The sequence below is a fragment of the Psittacula echo genome, assembly GCF_963264785.1.
Source record: "Psittacula echo genome assembly, chromosome: 11".
In the NCBI taxonomy this organism is placed as follows: domain Eukaryota; kingdom Metazoa; phylum Chordata; class Aves; order Psittaciformes; family Psittacidae; genus Psittacula; species Psittacula echo.
This window is the reverse complement of record NC_137746.1, coordinates 5,604,535-5,624,807: the sequence shown is the minus strand read 5'-3', so window position 1 is coordinate 5,624,807 and position 20,273 is coordinate 5,604,535. Positions and strand designations below refer to the sequence as shown.

Sequence of the window (20,273 nt, the reverse complement as noted above, 5' to 3'; positions counted from 1 at the left end):
AGCAATGCTTAAGCTATGACATCTTCCATGTCAGAGTATAAGCTATTTTTGCAATAAGGAGCAGTATTTACCAGGTGTTGAACAGGCAAAGGCATTCTGAACATGCAATAGCTTCCAAGAGAAGTCTGAAATTACTTCCAGTATCTTGCTTACAATAGTTTATTTGCACACTGCAGAAAGATCAAGAAATCCTGCTATGCATTGGTGAGCACTAATATTTCAAACACAACAACCAAGGGATACAACATAAGGACGACAGGCAGCAAAAGGTGTTTTACAAAAGAACCCCAAACCAAGAGTCTTTTAGTAACTGGTTAGATTGCTTGCAAGATAACTGCAATACTCTTCCCTCCCCAACCCCTGTGAATCACTCCCCAAACCAGACCTATGCTATGACCAAACAACACTGGAGTGTTTAAATTCAGTGCAAGAAGAGTAGTTTTAGGACATTTAATTTCACTCTAAATGAAAGGCAAAAGTTTATCTATACAGACATCCAAATGCCAACATATTTGGTACAGTGTAATGAAGTTACATAGATTTCACTCTCAGAGGTATGCTCCTGTGGTCACCTGCATTCCACAAAAGAAAAGGTGTTTGAAACGGTATAATATGGTAGACTCAATGCTTTAAAAAAAATTTATTCAGCTGGACTTGGAATTCCCTAACATTCACAATATAATTTAGGATGCATTTGTTACATGAAGAGCAGATAAAAAGACTTAAACAGTTTCACATACCAGTTAAGATATCCCACATGCTCCTTCCCCACCTACAATACTGACATCTTGTTTGTTTGGGGTTTTGTTTTTCCCTTAACAAATACTCAGTTCAACTTGTCTACCCAACTACCTCCCCCATTCCTACAGGAGTAGACATACAGTGATAACAGTGAGAGGATATGGGACACTGTCCTATCCAGTGTTTGGACCCTGGAAAGGAGTACACCTAGCTATAAAAATAGAGTTTGACGATGAGCTGAACATGAAGCACTTCAGCAACCGAGGCAAAGTCGCACTCAGAAAAAGCTGCATTGTCACAGAGAAAGGAAAGCATCAGTGGCTGAACAGAAAGGAAAGGGGGAAGTAGTCTAACCCCACCCCCCACAATCCATTAGCTTTACACAGAGTTCAAGAACTAACAAAATCCATTATCTGCAAGGTCCGCAGAATTCAATGCCACCTTAAGATGACTCACTCCAAATCCTAGATAATTTGTCAACACTTAACAGGGCTTTAGCCATGCACAGTATGCATATTCCAGAGACTACCCCCTTCCTTCCACCCCGCCTTCCTCTTTCCCTTGCCCCCAAAAGAACAAAGTTGATTGATTAGAGAGTTTCACTACCGGTTTCCCCATACACCCCACCCCAGTTTTCTTTTGAGGGCAGCAGAGGGGTTTGTCAAATACATTGACAGCTTTTCTTGAAACAATTATCAAATTTTAAGGGATATAAAGACATTGGTGTATTTAGGAATTTACAGACTTGTAAAAAAACCTAGTTATAAAACTGCATTTGTATCACCTAGCACTTTCAAGATTCATTGTTATTTCTTCACTAATTAATATATTAAATTAAGCCAAAACTTTGCGACCGGAAAAGTTCTACCAATCTACTTAAAAACTGAAAAGAATATTTAAAACCAAAACTGAAAAGGTTAGTTATGTTACATTCCAAAATCCACAGCCTGTTCTAGTAAATGCATTTTTTACTACAGGAATGATGTTCTTTAAAACAGATGATTGCAAAGATTTTACTGCTAGACACTCCGTTACATTGGATAGTGTGACTGAAACCTGTGGATGGTGAAATCTTGAGGTTTGTCCAAGTTTCAATGTAAGGTGTCCAAGGTCCTCTCCCAGAACCATGTTTGGAGAAAAAAATTAAAGAAACAAAAAAATTACAGATCAAGTTCTTATGACTTTTTTTTTTTTCCCCCCCTCAATCTTTTCTTGGCTTTCTGTTTCTGGGTGATCTATTCACAGTTTCCTCCTCCTGCAAGAAAGTAATGTGTGTAAACATCAAGGAAATAAAATCAAAGAACACCCTTAAATAAAACATTTTGAGCTAACCTAAAAGAATTATCTACTTTAGGATTTCATTTCTGAAAGTACCTACCACTGTTACACCCTTTCTTTCTACACATGGCAAACACAAATCCTCTTGTTTTCACAGTGGACATACACTATTTGCTGAGAGTACTCAGCAGCTTCTGCTGCTGTGAAAATCCCTTTAACTTTGAGCAACACTTCACCCATTTTTAAGTCAACCATTATGTCACTGTGGAGCACTTAAGAAGTCACATCCTGGCTGCATACAAAGCTGAATAAGCCTTTTGCCTCAAGAGGATGCATTCCACAATCCCACTCCTCTCACAGTGCAGGGTCTAGGGCAGTGCTTTTAGCTCTGATGAAGGTAGCCATAGAAATTCCTATTCAGCAGGGTGATTAAGTTTTTCAGAGTTCTGATACCAGGAGGGAGTATCACATGAGGCAAGTTAACTTTTAACATGTCACTAAAGCTTGTTCTACATGACTTAAGGAAAAAAAAAAAAAAAACGCACAAGCTTCCCTCAAACATTAAGCACTTTTACCTCTGATGCAGGTTTCCTGTCCTCTTCCTCCTCCTCTTCTTCCTCCTCCTCTTGACTAGCATTTCCTATATCAGCATCACTTTTCTGCTTCTCTTCTAAAGGAAATAAAAATACCTCAATTCTCATGTCTGACTTCACTCCACCATTGGCTTTACTGTCTGTCAATCCTGCTGGTTTGTTTTATCAGAGGAAACACTCAGAACTGTTTCAAGAATATCTAGTTCACCTACCTAGCTTCTCTTCATTCGCTTCCTCTTCTTCCTCCTCTTCCTTGTCCCCTTTGTCTTTTTCTTCCTCTTTCTCCTCATCCATCACATCAGGCTGAGGAGCATCAGTCTTTTTGTATTCTGCAGCACTTGGCTGTTTCTAAAAACAAAACATTGTCAAAACCAGGCAATTACTTGTGACATAAATGCATATTTTGCTGAATCTTTTTTAAGCATAATACTACTTATAATTGGGCTAAATTCATACCTTCCCAGAGCAGCAGAAAAGGACAACAAGGAACACTGGCAAAGCCACAGTGAGGATGTAGACCACCCAAAGCCAGGGACGCTCTTCAGCAGCTGCCATCATCTGGCCCACAACACCAGGCTATAAAATAAAAAGAATTGTCATATTTCATCCCATACAGCAAGTCATAGCAGTTAAGTTTAAGCTCCATAGATTTCAAATAGGCTTTTTGCAGCTTTAAACATTGCATTTCCTACCTCAAAAAATTAAAGCCACCTTGCACAAGTACTTTTTCTGCATAGTTTATGAATTAAGAATTAGGCTAAAACTAACAGTCCAATTGTCAGAGCAAAAACTTCACAAAAGAGCAGCGAGTACCCATAGCTACTCATAGCAACCACTACTGTATTATTATTAGGAATGGAGGTTCCAATCTGGCTTAGCATAACACCTACCCTTGGTACATGTAGGGATATGCTGATAAAGACCACAGAGGGAACAGCAGCAATGCTCCTACTGTCCAAGCACACAATGAAACATTCATTTCTCACCTCCGCAGCACCATCAGCTGCCTTTTTCAGTCCCCATCCATCACTGGCCCAATCATCAGCTACAGCTCTTTCAGTACAGATAATAAAGTTGTCAAAAAAGATGTCAGAAGTCATTGACCACAACTCAAGCCCCACAGCACTGAAGGGAGTCATCTTGAAAGGTTCCAAGTCTTCAAAGAAATCTGGGTTTGGGATCTTCCTAGGTTTCCAAATGCCCTGGGAAAGACAAGACATTCAGCCTCACCTACTATAATGCAATTTTTAGTTTTCAGCCCACTTTGAACAGGGTGAAAGACCAATCCACTGCACTTAATAACAATGTCTACCTGCAACTTGTCAAGGTTTGAGAAACAATTCTCATTCGTGCTACAAATAAGTGAAGCCAAGCAAACACTTTCAATGTCTCCACTTGAAACAGTACAATCACAACAGATTTTTTTTTAAATACATTTGCTGAATCTAAATCCTTCTGTTTTTTTCTAAGAGAAATACACTGGCCAGCAGTTTAAGCAATGAAAACACCAACCTGATAGTTCACATTATCAATCATAGGAGGCTTCCATTTGCCTTTGTAGTTTGGATTGTCAATCATTGGTCGCTGCCAGGTACCACAGCCAGGCGCTGCCTCACATTTAGGATTTGCAATCTGAGGTGCCTCCCATTCACCATCCATGTCCTCATCCCTGAAAAGGGAAATTAATTTTTGAAATCTGCCTCTTCCCTTTATACAGAGTAAGATCTAGACACAGCGTAGGTCTGTAGATACACATACCACAGAAGGAACATGGATTTCAAGAAACAACTTGGAAGCATAGAAGCTCAACCAAAGCCAGTCCCCAAGCACAGCCTCTCCCACTGCCCATTCCAAGTATGGTACATCTGCAAAGTGACCATCCCTGCCTGTTCAGCTTTTATCACAAGAGAATTGACAAGTGCATAGGGGAACACAGGAAGATAAGAATCCCCAGACCAACTCTGCCTTCTACTTTTAAAGCAAGACAGCACGAATCAACAACTTCGTCAGCAAGGAACACTGAACTTGCTAAAAACCAGCACCAAAACCACTAAATACTTGCTGTCATTTGCAACAGGCATTAAACATACCAATCTTCAGGCTTCTCGGCATCAGGGTCCGCTACATATTCTGGCTCATCATCCAGCCAGCCCTCTGGCTTCACAGCATTTTCATCCGCGATCTTTGCAGGAGCATCCTCATCCCTTGAAAACAGATTATATATTAATACATACAAGACATAAAAGTTCTTAACTCCAAGGCACAACTCTACACATTGCTGGTAGGGTAAGGCCAATGCCATTATTTCAGACCAGAATCACATTGCAATCTGTTATCTAGATGTGCGCCTCGTGGCACAGTCCTAACACCAACTGTAAGGTAATACTAGTGATTTTTTAAAGCCAACCTAGAAAGGGTGTATTACAGCAAATCCTGTATCTTGGTCGTTGCTGCAACCACGCATTTGAGCTTGAAATTGAGTCTGCGGTTCACAGAGCACAGGTTCAAAGACAGAAACCCACTGTCGCTTTCTGATTTAGTATGTCAGATATTTCAGTCGCTTGGAACTATGTATTGCGGAAACAACCACAAATATCTTAGTTATACTTCCTGCAGCTCATCTTTTGATCTCCCCAAGGATGAAAGCATCAGCTAGCACAGCTCTTTCAGCAAAACCTTTATCTGTGGCCAGCACAGCAACAGGAGCACTAAACAGTAATTTCCAGAGTACACGGACTCTGCTTTTTCTTACCAAACTGCTGCTCAGATGCCTAAACTGACTCTGGTTTGATTACAAGGGTGAGATTCAAAACCTTCTATAAGTCATCTGAGAAAGACTTTTTGATCAGGACTGAATTATCAAGCTAAGGTGTCCTTCAATTCCATTCCTCCAACAGCTTACCAGTCATCTGGTTTAACAGCATCTGGGTCTGGGATTTTTGGTCTCTCATCCCAGTCCTCAGGCTTCTGGTCATTCGGGTCCTCGATCTCTCGGGGTGGATTCACAGGAGGGGACATATCATTTAGCAAATTCCCACTGTTAACAACCGTTTGATCAACCAGGATTTCAAAACTGTTATCAGGATTCAAGACTGGAAGGAAAAAAGTTGACATAGCCATTACACAGATGATAGAAAGCATGCATCATACAGCATCACTCATTCCCACTGTACAACTAAAGCTTCAGCAAACCAAGCTACCACCTACCCAGCAACTGTTTTATATGAACCTTTCTCCTTATGCCAAAGTATAACTACTGATGATGTACCACATCTCAGCTTGTGAGAGAAGACTCATTACAGGGGTCCTATGTTAAATATGCTAAAAGCACAAAGAAGCTTCTAGAGCAATTTACCAGTTATCGCAGCAAGTTGGCTTTGGCACTGTTAAGTATTCCCTTAGTAGAAAGAACGTATGTATTCAATTCTACTCAAGAATAAGTCTCCTTACTACTGACTCACAGGATTTTCATCTCACTCCTCTCTTTATCCATTGCTGCCTCTGTAGTAGGAGAGGCTAGAGATTCTCCTGAGTATTCCTCAAAATATTTTAGTTGTAACTAATATACTAGACCAGACACTGTACTTCAAAACCCACTGAGTTTGTCTAGTACCATAAAAGCAGCAAGAAAAAAAAAGCATGAATCATCCCTGTAAATCTAAAGCCTAGCATGTCCCAAATTACTAGGAGGCAGCATTCAAGCAGTTTTACATAAATGTTGATAGTAACTTTGGATATACTTAGCAGATCAAATTACTTACAACTGTTCCTTTAACTACTAAGTTCAAGGTCTTATGACCATTCTTACATAAATCAAGATTTCTTGCAAAGAAGAAATAAGCCTTTGTAAAACAAGACCAGTTTCTGCATTCAGAGCTTTCAAGTGGTCTTTAGTAGCATGGTGTGTCAACACAAATATTCCATTCATCTGGCTCATTTTATGAGCTTTTAATTCAGGAAACACAGTAGTAGTTATTAATATGCATAATGAGTAGTCATCATACCTAGAGTGTAAAGATGGGTCTTCTTATCAGTAAAGTAAGTCTTCAGGTCCGCATCTGGACGCTTTGCGTGCTTCTCCTCGTATCTGCCAGTCTTTGGGTTTTTGTGCCGGAAGATGAAGTGCAATTTATAGTCCTCTCCACATTTGTCAGGGCCAAACATGATTGTATATGGAGTTTTGTCATGGAACTGATCCTTTAAAAACAATGCAAGACTTCATTCCAGTATTCTGAAATACAGCTTAAGTCACTGCCTGGCATAAGAACTCCCAATTCATCAGAAATTATTCTGCAACTTGGCTATCAAGCAGTGAAGTACCCATACTAAAGCTTGCATGAGGAATACTAGCCTCTAGAAAAAACACACTGGCATGATCCCAGCTGCTTGATTTTGCACCTTTGGTCTCTACTTCTCATATAGAAAACAGCAGCTATTCAAGTGCTATCAAAAAGATAAGTGTAACAACCACAATGTTGCAAGTATATCTCCACATTATCATAAAGCATTTTAAAAGCTATCAATACAGAAATATCATTTACTGGTAATAATGAATGAGTAGTTAGTCCAGTGAGTTTCTTCTACACAGTGATAAGCAGCATTAGAAGTGAGGACAATTTTTATTTTGTTTACACTTATAAACTGTGGTACAGTCTCAATCTGAAAGCTAACTGGATATAATCTCACCACTGAGCACTGCAAGCAAGTCTATTTGTTCTTGCTAATGGTACCTTAAAATTCAATGCACATAAACTGGTTAGACAAACAAACAGTTTTTTGGGTGTCCTTTTTTTAAAGGATACTTTGGAATCTATATTAATAATATACCTGCAATGAGGCTGGAGAAGGAAAGGAGAAGGATGGGTAACAAGTCGTAAAAGGTACTTCCTATAAAGTCTAGGAAGATGGCTAAAGAAAACCCATAGGCTACAAAAGCTTCTGCAAAGCAGTTAAGCTTTGTCTGAACAGGCTAAACCACTTCAGGTGGGAATATGATTGAGAGAAGAGAGAATGATTCTTCATTCTTAGGAGTTGTAACATGGTCTCTTCCATTGACCACACTTCTAAGACAATGCATTCGAGGGTCATTTATGAAGCAAATGGTTCTATATAGCTTGTGTGTATAGCCGAACATTAGTCTCTTTTAGGCAATAAAACATGGGATCTTCCTTCTGCACCAAGAGCTTCCCAAGAAGGTTACTCCTCACACACTGGCTACTCTCATGAGACACATCCTCTTTGGTCCTAGAACCTAAGGAAATCTGAAGGATTGTAGACTTTAGTAGAGATCTACAACTGTTCAGCTACTAGAGAGCTCCAGAACTTTCACTCAAGAAGCCAGAAGATTTCAATATTTATCCGCTCCAACTGAAAACAGTGGGGAAAATGCTGAGTGCAAAGTATTCTGGTGACCAGGCCACATATAAGCCCCACTGCCTTTACTGAAGGAGTTTCTTCAGGCAGAAGCAGTATGAGAAAGTTTGCTTTCACAGCTAATACTCAAAGTAGTAGCATTACTCACCAGGTTCAATTCAGGAGTTTTTGAAAGCAATTTTACATAGGCCCCACCACACTCTATTCCGTTTTGGAAGTTAACTTCATACCTAATTTTAGTTTTGGACAGAGAAGTGGAGAACATGTTATACATAAGGAAAAATTACTTCTGAAATACACAATTTCAATTTTCAATTACAAAGTAAGAATAAAACTGTTTTGTTGTTGCTTGCTTTAAATTTCCCAGTGAATATTAAAAGTACACAGTGCACCCTAAGGACTAATATTTATAAGGGCCTGAGAAACAAGGAAGAATAAGGATTCAGAAGACTTAACCTGACAGAAAAGATTAAAGGAATTGAGTACTGGTCTGGAAGATCATGATCTAGAAACACAGAGAAGGAAGAAAGAGTTCCAGTACGTAAAACACTGCAACAGAGATTAAGGCAAACCAATTATTTTCTCTACAACTACTATGGCATACAGACAACTCAGTCTGCAAAATTACCAAAGTGACAACAATTGGATCCTAGGAGAAGCCCCTTTAGGGTTGTAAGTATGCAACAGTATATTTAGGGATGCCAAAGAGTCTGAAAAAGGCAAAACATCCCTGTCAGGAATAGGCTAAGTATGCTTGATCCTCTCTCAGTGCCAGCAGCTGGAGCAGATGACCACTGGGATTTATTTTTAGTCTAGTATTTTGAGCCAAAACTAGAAAGTCAAGCAAAGCAGAGTGACCAATTTGCTATCTTGTGCATATGTGAAGTAGCTTACTCTTGGTTTAAAACTGGTAAAGTTCTTACTGAACTACTTCCCCCCCAACTTGGTAGTCTAATATACATGCAAATAGCTTTTTCTACATCAGTCATGGCCAGAGTTAGGCAAGCTGTTCATCTCCCATTGACAGAGGAACTAAGACAAAGGAAGGACAAACAAGTGTGTCTTTATCACTCCGTCCACTCCACCTTAGAAACAGGGCAGTTTACTGCATAAGGAAGAGCACTGACCTACATACAGACCAGCTTCTGTTCCAAACGACATGGACTTCCACAATTAGCAGTACAAAAGTCAGTTGCCTGACCTTGTTACTACAATTAAATCAAGTGAATTCAAGTCCCAAGACAGGTTACCAAGTCTAGTTTTTATGGACTTCTTTCCTCTTCAGGCTTCAGAGGGAATATCCTGTTCTTAACCTCCCACTTTGGGAATCTGGGTTGCTATTTTACTTTTACTTAAACAGTGTAATAACAGGTTGCAGCATCATGTGTCATCTAGACCCCTAGTCAATAAAAGCTCAGTTATGGAATTAACCTCAGCCTGCTATCATGTCACCCTTGAAATAACAGAACCTGGAGTTATCCTTTACTTACTGTATAATAAGGGGTTTGGTATCGAATACAAAAGGCTTTGCAAGTTTGGATGAAATTGCATGGTGCTTGGCTCGGGTTACCAACACAAGCCCTTTGTCTCCTGGAAGCTTAGTGTCCTTCATGTCTTGGACTTCCCATTTACCTGAAGAGAAATTAACCAAATGGTATCAAAACTTGATCAAGACAGTCTTTGTTTAGCCCAGTTTTGAGCAAGATAGTCAGCATTCTGCAATAATACCCTCCAGGGTACATTAGCAAATTATCAATATAACATCTTCACTAAGTTATTTTTAAATCTCCAAGTGGATTATTTTGGCTAAATCAGAACTACACTTATATTGCTAGCCAGGTATAAAACCCACCTCTCCCATATTCTTCATTGAATATACTTTTAACTGAGAAACAGAAAACAAAGACTTGCACCTCTTCTTTAGATATGACAAAATATATCAGAAACCATATATTATCCAGACCTGGGCTGGACTCACCATCATATTTGGCAATCTCATCATCTGTATCATCTTTTTTGGCTCTGGAAAGGATCCATCTAGAAGACAGACATCCGGTGGTTGGAAAACCATACTTTTACACACACACACTAAAAGTCCTGCCCTTAAAATAAAGCAGCCCTTGCTGTCCTATGATTACACCCCAGTGTCTTGATCCATTGAGGAGTTCTATCCCCAAGCCTGCAAAGCTTTCTGCATTTGCCACTCTCTGCCCCCTTCAAAGTAGGATCATGGTCTCTATGTCTTGATCTCGTAAAAAACAGAAGTAGTACCTCAATAAGTAAGTAGTACTTACTTACTCAAGTAAGAAGTCAGATGAGGATTAAGACATTACACGTAAGGCTCACCTCCCCCTTGTTACTAGAACTTAAGGCAACACTAATTTAACTCAGTACTTTAACAGCCAGTCTCACTGTAATCCTCACCAACCATAGCCCTTTGATTCAATTTGGGTAATACAGGCTCTAGAGAGGGTTTCATTTTTTATTATTTGCTGTACTGAATACTTCAGGCAATACTCACCCATCCAGAGTTCCTTTATCAAAGGACTCTGCAAAATACACCTCGCCGGTAGGGACTGGGGGCCTGTAGGTAACCTGTTGGAGAAGAGGAGCATTTACACACCTTTCAAAGCACATTCTCTACTCTAAAGAAATACAGAACTCACATTCCCACTTTACACTCAAGTAGAGTTTACCTGGAACACCCTTGCAGCATAAATATAGAAGCTATGTAAATATTGCTGCTTGAACCAAGCCACTGTGCTCTTGTCTGCAACTAGAAGTCTATCTAGCTGGAAACATTAGGACTAACTCCTGATAATCACATCACAGATTTCAAGGGTGGATCTAAGTCTTCAGGAAGAATGCAGGGGACATGAGAATAGGAACAAAACAGCAAAGCTTAATTCCAAGCCCTACTCCCAGATAACATCTTTAATAAAATGACAACATATTAAATGGTAGCAAAGACAACTCTGATCAGACTCACATTAACCACAACACAACCAGTAATTTAATCTTTTAAAAAGTCCCACGCCAAACCTTTGGAGTTGGAGGAGGAGTACTCATTTCAGGCTTTGACTCTTCTGCCTCCTCAATGCCATCGTCCAAATCATCCTCAATATCAACTACATCATCACCATCATTGTCATCATCCGTATCATGTGCCTGGACAGCAAGAGTCCCGAGAGCTAGCAGGGTCACATACAGCAGCCATTTCAGCTCCATGATCTGAGTAAGACAGACAAGGCAAAGAGGTCAAGCCAGCACTGCAGACAGAACATATAGGATTGCTTCTCAAAACCAAGCATCCAAGACAACAGGTAAAGTGCCTGGTCATACCACTGAAGGGAAAGTGCAGACTTTTCAGCTCCGTTATTTACTGCATCTGGCTGGTTGAGACAGCTCTAAAAGCCAGAGAGAAATACAGCATAAAGTAAGTACTTAATACAAAACAGGCATTAAGTGAGCAGAGGGCCACTTGTACAAGTCCTGCAGATCATGCTGCAGAAGTGTCTATTTTGTTTACACCGCAACAAGGGGCAGGACAGCAGCCGTGTGCACAGCACCACAACCTCTGTAACTGCAAAAGCTTAAGCAGAAAAACCCATTTCTTATTCGCAAAGGACTTTAAATATATCATGCAGCAACCGGGATTTCCATTCAGTTCAGAAACTGAAATACAATTAGCTAGCTTTTTCAAGCAAAGAGTAATCGATCCTCTACCTCCTGTTCAATATTTTGTTTCTCCTTTCAACCATGGGATACTTTTATTCATCAGACCCTTTCCCAGGTTTTATCCTGGTCTTACAGCCAACAGACACTGATACTACTGGCAGATGTCTGTCTATAAGCAGATGAGGCTAGTGAGCTAGGCCCAGGAGAAAACTTCTTACTACTTAACAGACAATTGCTTTGATTTCCCTCTTTCAATCTTTAATTTAACAAGATGACCAAAGAAGAACATCTGTTAACTGAGGCTCTACAGAATTAAAATACCACACTTAGCTTATCACACTTATTTATAAGGTGCCTAGCACATTATCACACCTGAAACATGGTAGACACTGGCAAGCTGTAGCTCAAAAGATCTTGTAAAATAGGCTTCAATTTGACTTTCTTGCTACAAAAACTACAAGATCACTGCACCTTTCTGTTGATGCAGAAGGCAACACTGAGCATGCTGTTCACAGCTTTATCTGCCACAATAACCTGTGCCTTGTCACCTTTTCTCCTTTGAATCACATTCCAAATCTTTCTTCAAAAACCAGAGTTGTGACTAATTCTTTTTAGAAGCCAATATGAAACAAAACATCCCTCCTTTCCCAACACTCCTGCCTCAGGCCATAGCCCTGTGGACTTACAAACATAACTCAAGCAGAGTTAATGGTGCCTGTAGGGGAGTAAGATCATGCTAGAAAACAAACTTCAACTTTCCAAAGCATGGTTAGGCAACTAGAAGAATTTACAGTCTTCAGTGTTTATCAGCACTATCCAATGCTCCAAAATTACGTTGCAGACCAGATCTACCGTCCTTAGATTATTCTTTAATGTCTAATAACAGAAGGGATGTTTTATAACTACCGCAAAACTGTATTTCAAAGACCTGTGCTGAGGTCACGTCCAGTTTGTCACTACAGCAACATGCAATTGCAGCCAGTTCTCTAACAATAGTGATGGCCTTGAGGATTATTGTCTAAATGCATGTTCACAGCCCTCTCCCTTCACAGCTCAGGCAACTGCACCCAAACACCTCTGAGCCCCACGAACACCATTCACAGCTGACAGAAGCTTTCAAGTGTTGATACATATGAGTAAAGCTCATTTGTTTAATGCACAGCATACAGCCAAAATTCAAGTCATAGACATCAGAGGAGGTCAGAGCTCTTACTGCTGGAACCCCAATATAAAGCCAAGGAATGAGAACTGCCAAGCAGTTGGAAGTTGAAGCTCCTCGTGCGCAGATAGCAGAGCCTCTGAACAAACTCATGCCCACCAGTATAAAAGCAGTTACAGAAAACAAGAGCCTGAGGTTTCATTTGAAAAAGTGATCTTCAGATCTCTGTCTGACTGAAGCAACTGCAGGTGAGATGGCACAAGGACACCTTTCCAAGGGAAAGGTTGAATTTTGTCTTACCAACAGGGCGTCACCAAATACATTCTTCACAGAGCTGAATTGAGGATGATTTTACCTAAGTTTTACAACTGCTTTCAAATTACATCATGGAAATAGAGTGATCACTTCATCATTTGCAAAGCGATACGAAGAAATTTATCTTAAAAGTATAGCAAGCCTAAAAATAAGCCAGTTCTCTCCTAAGAGGAGGGAGTTCCTGCATACCTCCTCCCTAGCTTGTGCAAAGGCTATTAATGACTTAGCACACAAATAATCCCTTAAGTAATCTCACCACTAGCAATAAAGTTTTGGTGAAAGAATTAAACCATGCCAGTACTGACTCCATACGTAATAATTATGTACTTCACAATTCCACTTCAACTACAACCCTTTGGAAGTATTTGTCAGCAGCAAATAGGCTTTGCTAAATGCTAACACACAAACAGCAAAGCCACAGAGCCTCATACCGCAGGCAAAGCTGCTCCAGAAATTCTTTTACCAAAGCAACCTTGTGATACCAGACAATTCCATCAGTATCTCATAGAGCAGGGCAGAAGTTATGCCACTTTGTGCTCCTAACACAACCATAGGTATCTGCCCTATACATTTGTCAGTGTGTGCTTTGTCTCAATCTGAGGCCTCACTGAGCCTCATCTCAAGGTAGAAAGGTAATCTGTTCAAGTTCCCAAGAAAGCTTTTTTCCCCTCTTCCAAAGACAGCTACATGCATGAAAAGAAGCTAATCCAGTTTCACATCTTTGCGTCTTTCCAATCATTGGCAAGCAGTATTCACAAGTTCATATCCCTACAAAAAGCTGTTTAGGACACCTCCTACATATTAAATCAGTCCCAAACTCAACATAAGCTACTACTCATACACCTTGAGCACAGACTGGCAGCATCTCCTGCAAATGCCACTTGTCATTTCAAGCTCCCTATTCTGCTGATCTCTAACAGTATACAAACTACATTATAAGAAATAGAAGCCACCATGTTCTCAGAAGAGCAATTTAAATATTGTAGATGTGTACTTTGCTGCTTCTACCCATAATGGATGTGCTGCTACAGGAGAAAATTTCAACTTCACTTCACACAATCCTTAGAGACACAACGTAAACACAACTACGCCCCAATAATTTAGATTATTCCTAAATAGGAGATAGAAAGGGAGAAGAAACTCAGGTTTTGTGTAAAACGGGCATGAACTCATTTTTCAGTGGAGTTTAAAGCTGCTAGCAACTACAGGTGTTCAATTAGTCACCTCAGCTGTAGTTTAACCTTCGGATGCACAGCCACCTACTCCATTATGATCAGATTTCTCCCCTGAAGTGTCCAATTTCCAAGCCATCATCACCATTAGCCATTTGTGACTCTGTCTGCACTTCCCTTTAGGTTGAACTGTGTAATATTTCTGAAGGTTAGTGTATTTCTGACCATCCAACAGCCAAAAGCCTTTAACAAAGGAGCCCTTTCATAATAAGCAAGAGCTTCTGACGTTTCCATTCTACCTTAGTGCAATCCTCATTTTCACAATAACATTTCAAGTCAGAGATGACTAAAACTTCATCTACTTTTCTTCTAGTAAGGTCTTCAGACACTTATAGACATTGGCACCACCTGGACTGAAGGAAAACTACTGCAGTATAACAACAAAGTACTAACTAGGAAGAGAGTTTGAGACTGCCAGGGCTAACGAATCACTTATTTTCTTCCATGTGCCCGTCCACAGGCAGGCTTCTACACCAGCGAACTCATAGCTGACATTTAAGCACTGTTCACCTGATTGTCAAAAGGCTGAAGCATTTTCCCTTAGAATTGACAGGAGCTGGACCAGAGCAATGAAAACAGACACCTGGAACAGCTACACTACAGACTTTACAAAGTAAGAACTAAACCGAACTGGAGTGAGATTCAGATACAGTATCAGCTTCTTACCACAGAAGCGGCACTCCAAATTAGGGCTAAGTGATTGCTACCTCTGTGTTTTAAGGCCTCCAAAGGAAGTCATGAAGCTTCAGTGATTTATCTTTATTTAGAATTCCTCTTTCACTGGGCATAAAGGGGAAAGTTCATTTTAACGATTGGCATAACCCTGCAAACACTTGACCCATACAGCAGACAGCTGTCTTCATTCTCTCCAACATACATGTCCTGGGGAAGGACAGGCAGCGAAAGGGCCTACACAAAGAATGTTTAAGTCCTTTGCTATCATACTTACAGAACATACTATTTAGAAAGTAACTTCCCTGTCAGGTCAAACAGAGCCTGCAAAACCAGTTTAATCCTCTACTCGGTTACTCATCTATTTGAGTGGTTCATGAAGCCAGTCCTTAACATGGCATAATTCAGAATGTGTAAACTACATTCCAATTGCTACTGGCTATCTAGTTTACTACTTCACTTTCTGCTTTTAAAGAAGTAACAATCAGATGAAATAGGCCTTATTAAAAATAAGCTGCTATAAACTACACCCCAACAACTTAACTGGAAGAACATCATTAACTGGTTTCTATTTCAGCAGCATCCAAAGCAATAGCTGAATGAATTCAGTATAGGAAGAGCAAACTTTGCTAGTAAAGTTCTGTGTTCCAAATGCTTGATTTCAGTATGGTATTTACAGTGGAAGCACACCAGTAAAAACAAGCACAAGGCATCCTCATGCAAGGCAAGAATTATGGAAGAAAGATTTAAAGACAAAAAGACAGAAAATGCATCACAATACAAAAAAAGCAAGCAAAGAGACAAGAACAGAAAGGCCAAGACACAGATACACATTTTCTCTCTCAAATTAGATTTGTATGGTTTCTGAGCAAAGGCTTGGCCACCCAACTTGGTAGTTCACTAGTTTCTCAAAGTCAGAAATAGCCAAGAGTAGAGAAAACCTCTTCTACATCTCACAATCCCCTCCACCTTCCACATCCCAGCTCCTCTGCGGTGCCAGGGTAACTGTTTACACAGCCTCATGATGATCTGCAGCAGGTTTATGATGGCTCAGAAGCCTTCTGCCATGTTATTTTAACCCTGAATCAATACCCCAGTCCAAGCCACAACACAAAGGCAGAGTTGTAGCAGGACAAGTGAAAGTGCTGTGAGATAAAGTAGTCCAAGGATAAAGGAAATAAAGCTGTTGGGAGCACAGTTGGGTTAATGCCATAGTTTCAAGTGCAGTTCTGTCATCCACACTTGTCTTTAGGCAGACTCGAGAAACGGACACTCTATGGCAAAGCTGAACAATTGCATGGGCAAACAGTGTAATTTCAGCAACCAGTACATAACCTCCCACCCCTCTAAGGGGGTATAATAAAATTATGTTCATATATATGCAGCAATGCATATGATGTAGAAAACACTTTTCTCTCCCTAAATGCTTCGTTTTACAGCTAGACAACTTCCAGCATTGGGGAGATTCTGCCTTTAACATCATATTTCAATGAACAGCAGGCATGGCTGAATTCAAACCACCTTGCTTGCAACAGGCCCAAGGCAGGAGCTATGTGGGGAGGCTGGTTTACTTCCGTCCCTCCCTCTTTGTTTTTAAAGGAGGGGGTACACTGCTACATCAGATTTGAGGAAATTCTCCAGGAGAGGATTAGCCAGACCTCTCCTGAAGAGCTCGACAGCCCCACAGAAAAAGATGCCTTCTGTTTGGGTTGCAAGGAACACAAACCAGGCAAGAGATTAGGTGTGAAAGGTGGCAGCAACAAAGCTTGGTTTTAAATATTTCAAATACGCCAGCTGCTAAAATTAATGTGCAACAGCACAAATACAGCAAGGGAGAAAACACCATGTACCGTTTGTCAGCAGAGAGACTGTTCCCTCAGAACTGGAAGTCCTTGGAGGGCAAAGACAAGAACTGCAAGGATTTCTGGCCATAAAACAGATGGGCTGCTAGGAAAATTACATTAAGTGGGGGAGATCTGGAGGTGCCCCAAGATCTTTCAGACCATCATGCCTAGAAATCAATTTAAGTTTGCCCTGCTACAGAACTGATTCCAGCAAGAACAGGCTGCCACTGTGATCACTACTAGAGGCAGAAAAATGAAAGCCCAGAAAAGGAAGTAAAAGGCAGGGCTAAGTACAAGTCATAGTCTATTCTCAGTAAAGGATTTATTCATTTACTTAGGGGGAAGTGCTGCAGCACATCAAATGAGAGGGTAATCTAAAAGAGACTGCAAGCTTTCTTATTGCTTTGCACTAGGCTTTGCTTCCTAGGACAGCAGTTGATACCAGGAAGCAGTTTGTGTCTTATACACAGCTTGTAATGATGTCTGTGAACTGTACAAGCATTCCCTTCTGTTAATTAGAAATACTGATACTTACTATGAACACAAAGTTCAACTTGAAGCTTTTCCTAGTTTTAAGTGTTCTGGATAAACATGTGTAATGTGACCAAATCAACAGTAAGGAGGACTTTTTAGAGTCATTCAGGTGCATCTGAGTGAATGTAGAGTAGCCTATTTTAAACTGCATTTAACCAGCACTTTATCTGCATTATCTCATACATTATTATAGTTCCCTATCTCCTTGTAATATTTTAGCAACAACCCAAACCACAGTGGGTAATGTCCCAAAAAACCTGTGTGTCAGCTCTGCTTAATTTACGATGTGAAGTAACTATACTGCTTTTAGAAATACACTGCATTCCTAGAGACTAGTTTTGAGACATCTAGCATACTCTAAATAAGCTTCAGAGAGAGTTTTCCATAATGCTCTGCAGAAACACTGCAGCATTAATTATGTTAACACTAAGAATAAAGAAGTTTGGACTTTTACTACTACTACCATTATTGCTAATCTATGTCTGCCTCCCTTCACAACCAAATCACTTGCAGCATTTCACTTTCTACAGCCTAGAAAGTTCTTAACCACAAAACTGCATGTGAAAGTTCTCTCTTTAGAGTCAGTACAGACAAGAAAGCATCAGGCTATGCATGCTTTAATTCAAAGGTGTGGAGTTGTTTGTTTTAAAAGCACATGATACAATCTTCAGACAAAAATGAGAACCAAGATGCCACTTATACACCATTTTGAATACACCCAACACAAGTGACATTTGGGTGGTAAAATTCAGAGCATGAATTGAGGTCCCTCAAATCCTGAAACATTGCTGCTGCAGACTCTCCTCGTCTGTACTTCACCTGTTGGGCCTCCAGTTCTGCACCTTCAACTCCCTCATTCCAGAGACTTCTGCTTCCCCTCGCACAGTCCGAACCAGGCCCGACGCTGAGCTCCATACCCGCCTCCTCTCCCAGCTCTGCGGGGCCTCCCACTCATGGTGAGCATTTTTAGGGAGTTCAACGCTGTTTCCACGCGTTAGCGGCCAGCATCAGAACAAGCAGCCAGATAAACCCCACACCACACGCCAACCCACATCCACCTCCGACCCCAACCTTCCTCCCCACAGAAGCCGCTCCCCGTCGAGGAGGGGGAACACTGAAGCCCTCGTCAGCCTCGCTTCAGCCGCGGTCCTCCCCCACGCCGCTCTCCATCCCAGAGGTCCCAGAACTTACCAGAAACCCCACCGCTCCCCGTCAAACCTCCCAGAGGCCTGTGGGCGCCGCAGCAGCCCCATGCCCAGCCGAGCCGTGGGGACCTCCGCGGGCACGACCGCTCCTCCCACCCCAGCTCCCGGCGCACACACGGGCCCGCCGCCGCCTGCCACACCCAGGGCCCAGCAACCTCCCGCCGCCGCCGCACGCCCCCCGGGCTACCCCCGCCGCTTCACCCCGCCAATCCCCCGACATGCCCCGCGGTGGGCCCGTTCCCCGCACCGCGATGGTGGCGGAGCTGCCCCAGCCCGCAGCGACGGAGTGCGGGCTGTGAGGACACGGGGACAGACAGACGGACACTCACCCGCCGCAGCCCCGCGCACCCCTGGCCGCCCCTCACCTCCGTCACGTGCCCGCCGCCACCGCCCGCCTATCTACCGCGCGCCAGCCCCGCCCCCGACCCACATCGATCCGCCTTCCCCATTGGCGGAGAGCTCATCGCCCCGCCCACCACGCCGCCAGCCGGGCGTTCTGATTGCCTCACACTGCCGCCAATCAACGGCCAGCCCGCCCCAAAACACGCCCCAACGGCGCTGCCCTTCGTGGAGCGCTCTTATTGGTTGTAGCGGTTGCAGGAAGTGTTGGGTGATTGGCTGGTTGAGGGGAGGCCGTTGAGCGGTGGGCGGGGACGCGGCGGGTCTCCGTCCGAGGGCGCCGCGGTGGCTGACAGAGCGCGGCGGGCGGGAGGCGCTGAGGCGGTGCTGGGCCGCGGGGAAGGGCTGAGGGCGGACCTCGTCCTGCTACTGCTGCCGGCCCTGAGGCAAGACCCGAGGGGCTGGCCTTCCTTCGGCCCTCGCGGCGGAGGAACCCTGGGTCTGCCTATGCCGCTGGAGGTGTTGCGAGCCTCACCCCGGAGCTCAGGGGAGGTCACTGTCTGTCCTGTGTCTGCGTACCACAGTATTAAACAGCAAAGTCACCTTTATGTGTGCCTTCACAATCCTTAGCTCCTTAGAAAAGGTTTTTCAAGTTCTCCTTTTTATGCAGATATTCAGTATCTTTGAATAGGCATTTACCAAAATCTAGTGTATTTTGCTCAATTACTAACTGAGGGTTTAAGAAAGCCACACAAACACTCCCATGCATTAAGAACATGGCATTGCTGCTCAGGCAGCTGCGTGTTTAAAGGCCTTGTAATATCAGAAAGCTTTACACTATGCTTTATATCCAAAATTAACATAATGAGGTGCAATAATGTGTAAATGCTGAACATTTATACATGGAAGTACAGAAGCACAGGGGAATGAAGAAATAACTGTCCCTGCTGTAATGACTGGGAAGTAGAGGCCAAAGGTGGTAACTTGTGTGAATGGGGCCAAGATTAAGCTTTGTGAGTCCCTGCCTCCTGCTGCACACATACAGCAGCATGGGACAGCGATGAACAAGAGCCCGCAATGGGGAGAGCAGGCTCCTGTTATCCTATTGGCAACATCACTTTTAAGTTGTATCTGAGCTGCTCCAGCTGGGAACAGCTAAATGGAAAGCTGTATCTGAACTGCACAGTTCAAAGCAAGCTCCTGTGTGGTCTGTGGGCCTCAGCCTGTTCCAGCAGATAGGAGGTATTCTGTAGGAGTACCAAATTCAATACTGCTTAGGAGGGGCAGGAAGAAGGAAGAAAGAAATAGGT

The 20,273-nt window shown here is 42.2% G+C and overlaps 1 protein-coding gene across 1 annotated transcript; it reads right to left on the bottom strand.

Moving 5' to 3' along the window:
* Positions 1-436: 436 nt before the first annotated feature.
* Positions 437-18,982, bottom strand: CANX (calnexin). Its single transcript, XM_080627504.1, has 15 exons — positions 18,954-18,982; positions 11,028-11,216; positions 10,507-10,580; positions 9,964-10,022; positions 9,476-9,617; positions 8,134-8,215; positions 6,617-6,809; positions 5,515-5,704; positions 4,703-4,816; positions 4,125-4,281; positions 3,599-3,814; positions 3,069-3,188; positions 2,825-2,960; positions 2,595-2,689; positions 437-1,996 (listed from the first exon to the last, which is right to left on the bottom strand). Exons 2-15 carry the CDS (start codon positions 11,211-11,213, stop codon positions 1,943-1,945), a joined length of 1,818 nt encoding a protein of 605 aa, XP_080483630.1. The 5' UTR covers positions 11,214-11,216; positions 18,954-18,982; the 3' UTR covers positions 437-1,942.
* Positions 18,983-20,273: the final 1,291 nt, after the last annotated feature.

Excerpts from the sequence above, each read along its gene's own strand:
- CANX (XM_080627504.1), bottom strand. The coding sequence starts at position 11,213 with ATGGAGCTGAAATGGCTGCTGTATGTGACCCTGCTAGCTCTCGGGACT. Across the intron at positions 10,581-11,027 it reads CTCCTCCTCCAACTCCAAAG|GTTACCTACAGGCCCCCAGT; the intron begins GTTTGGCGTGGG and ends CTTCTCCAACAG. Across the intron at positions 3,189-3,598 it reads CAGCTGATGGTGCTGCGGAG|CCTGGTGTTGTGGGCCAGAT; the intron begins GTGAGAAATGAA and ends TTTATTTTATAG.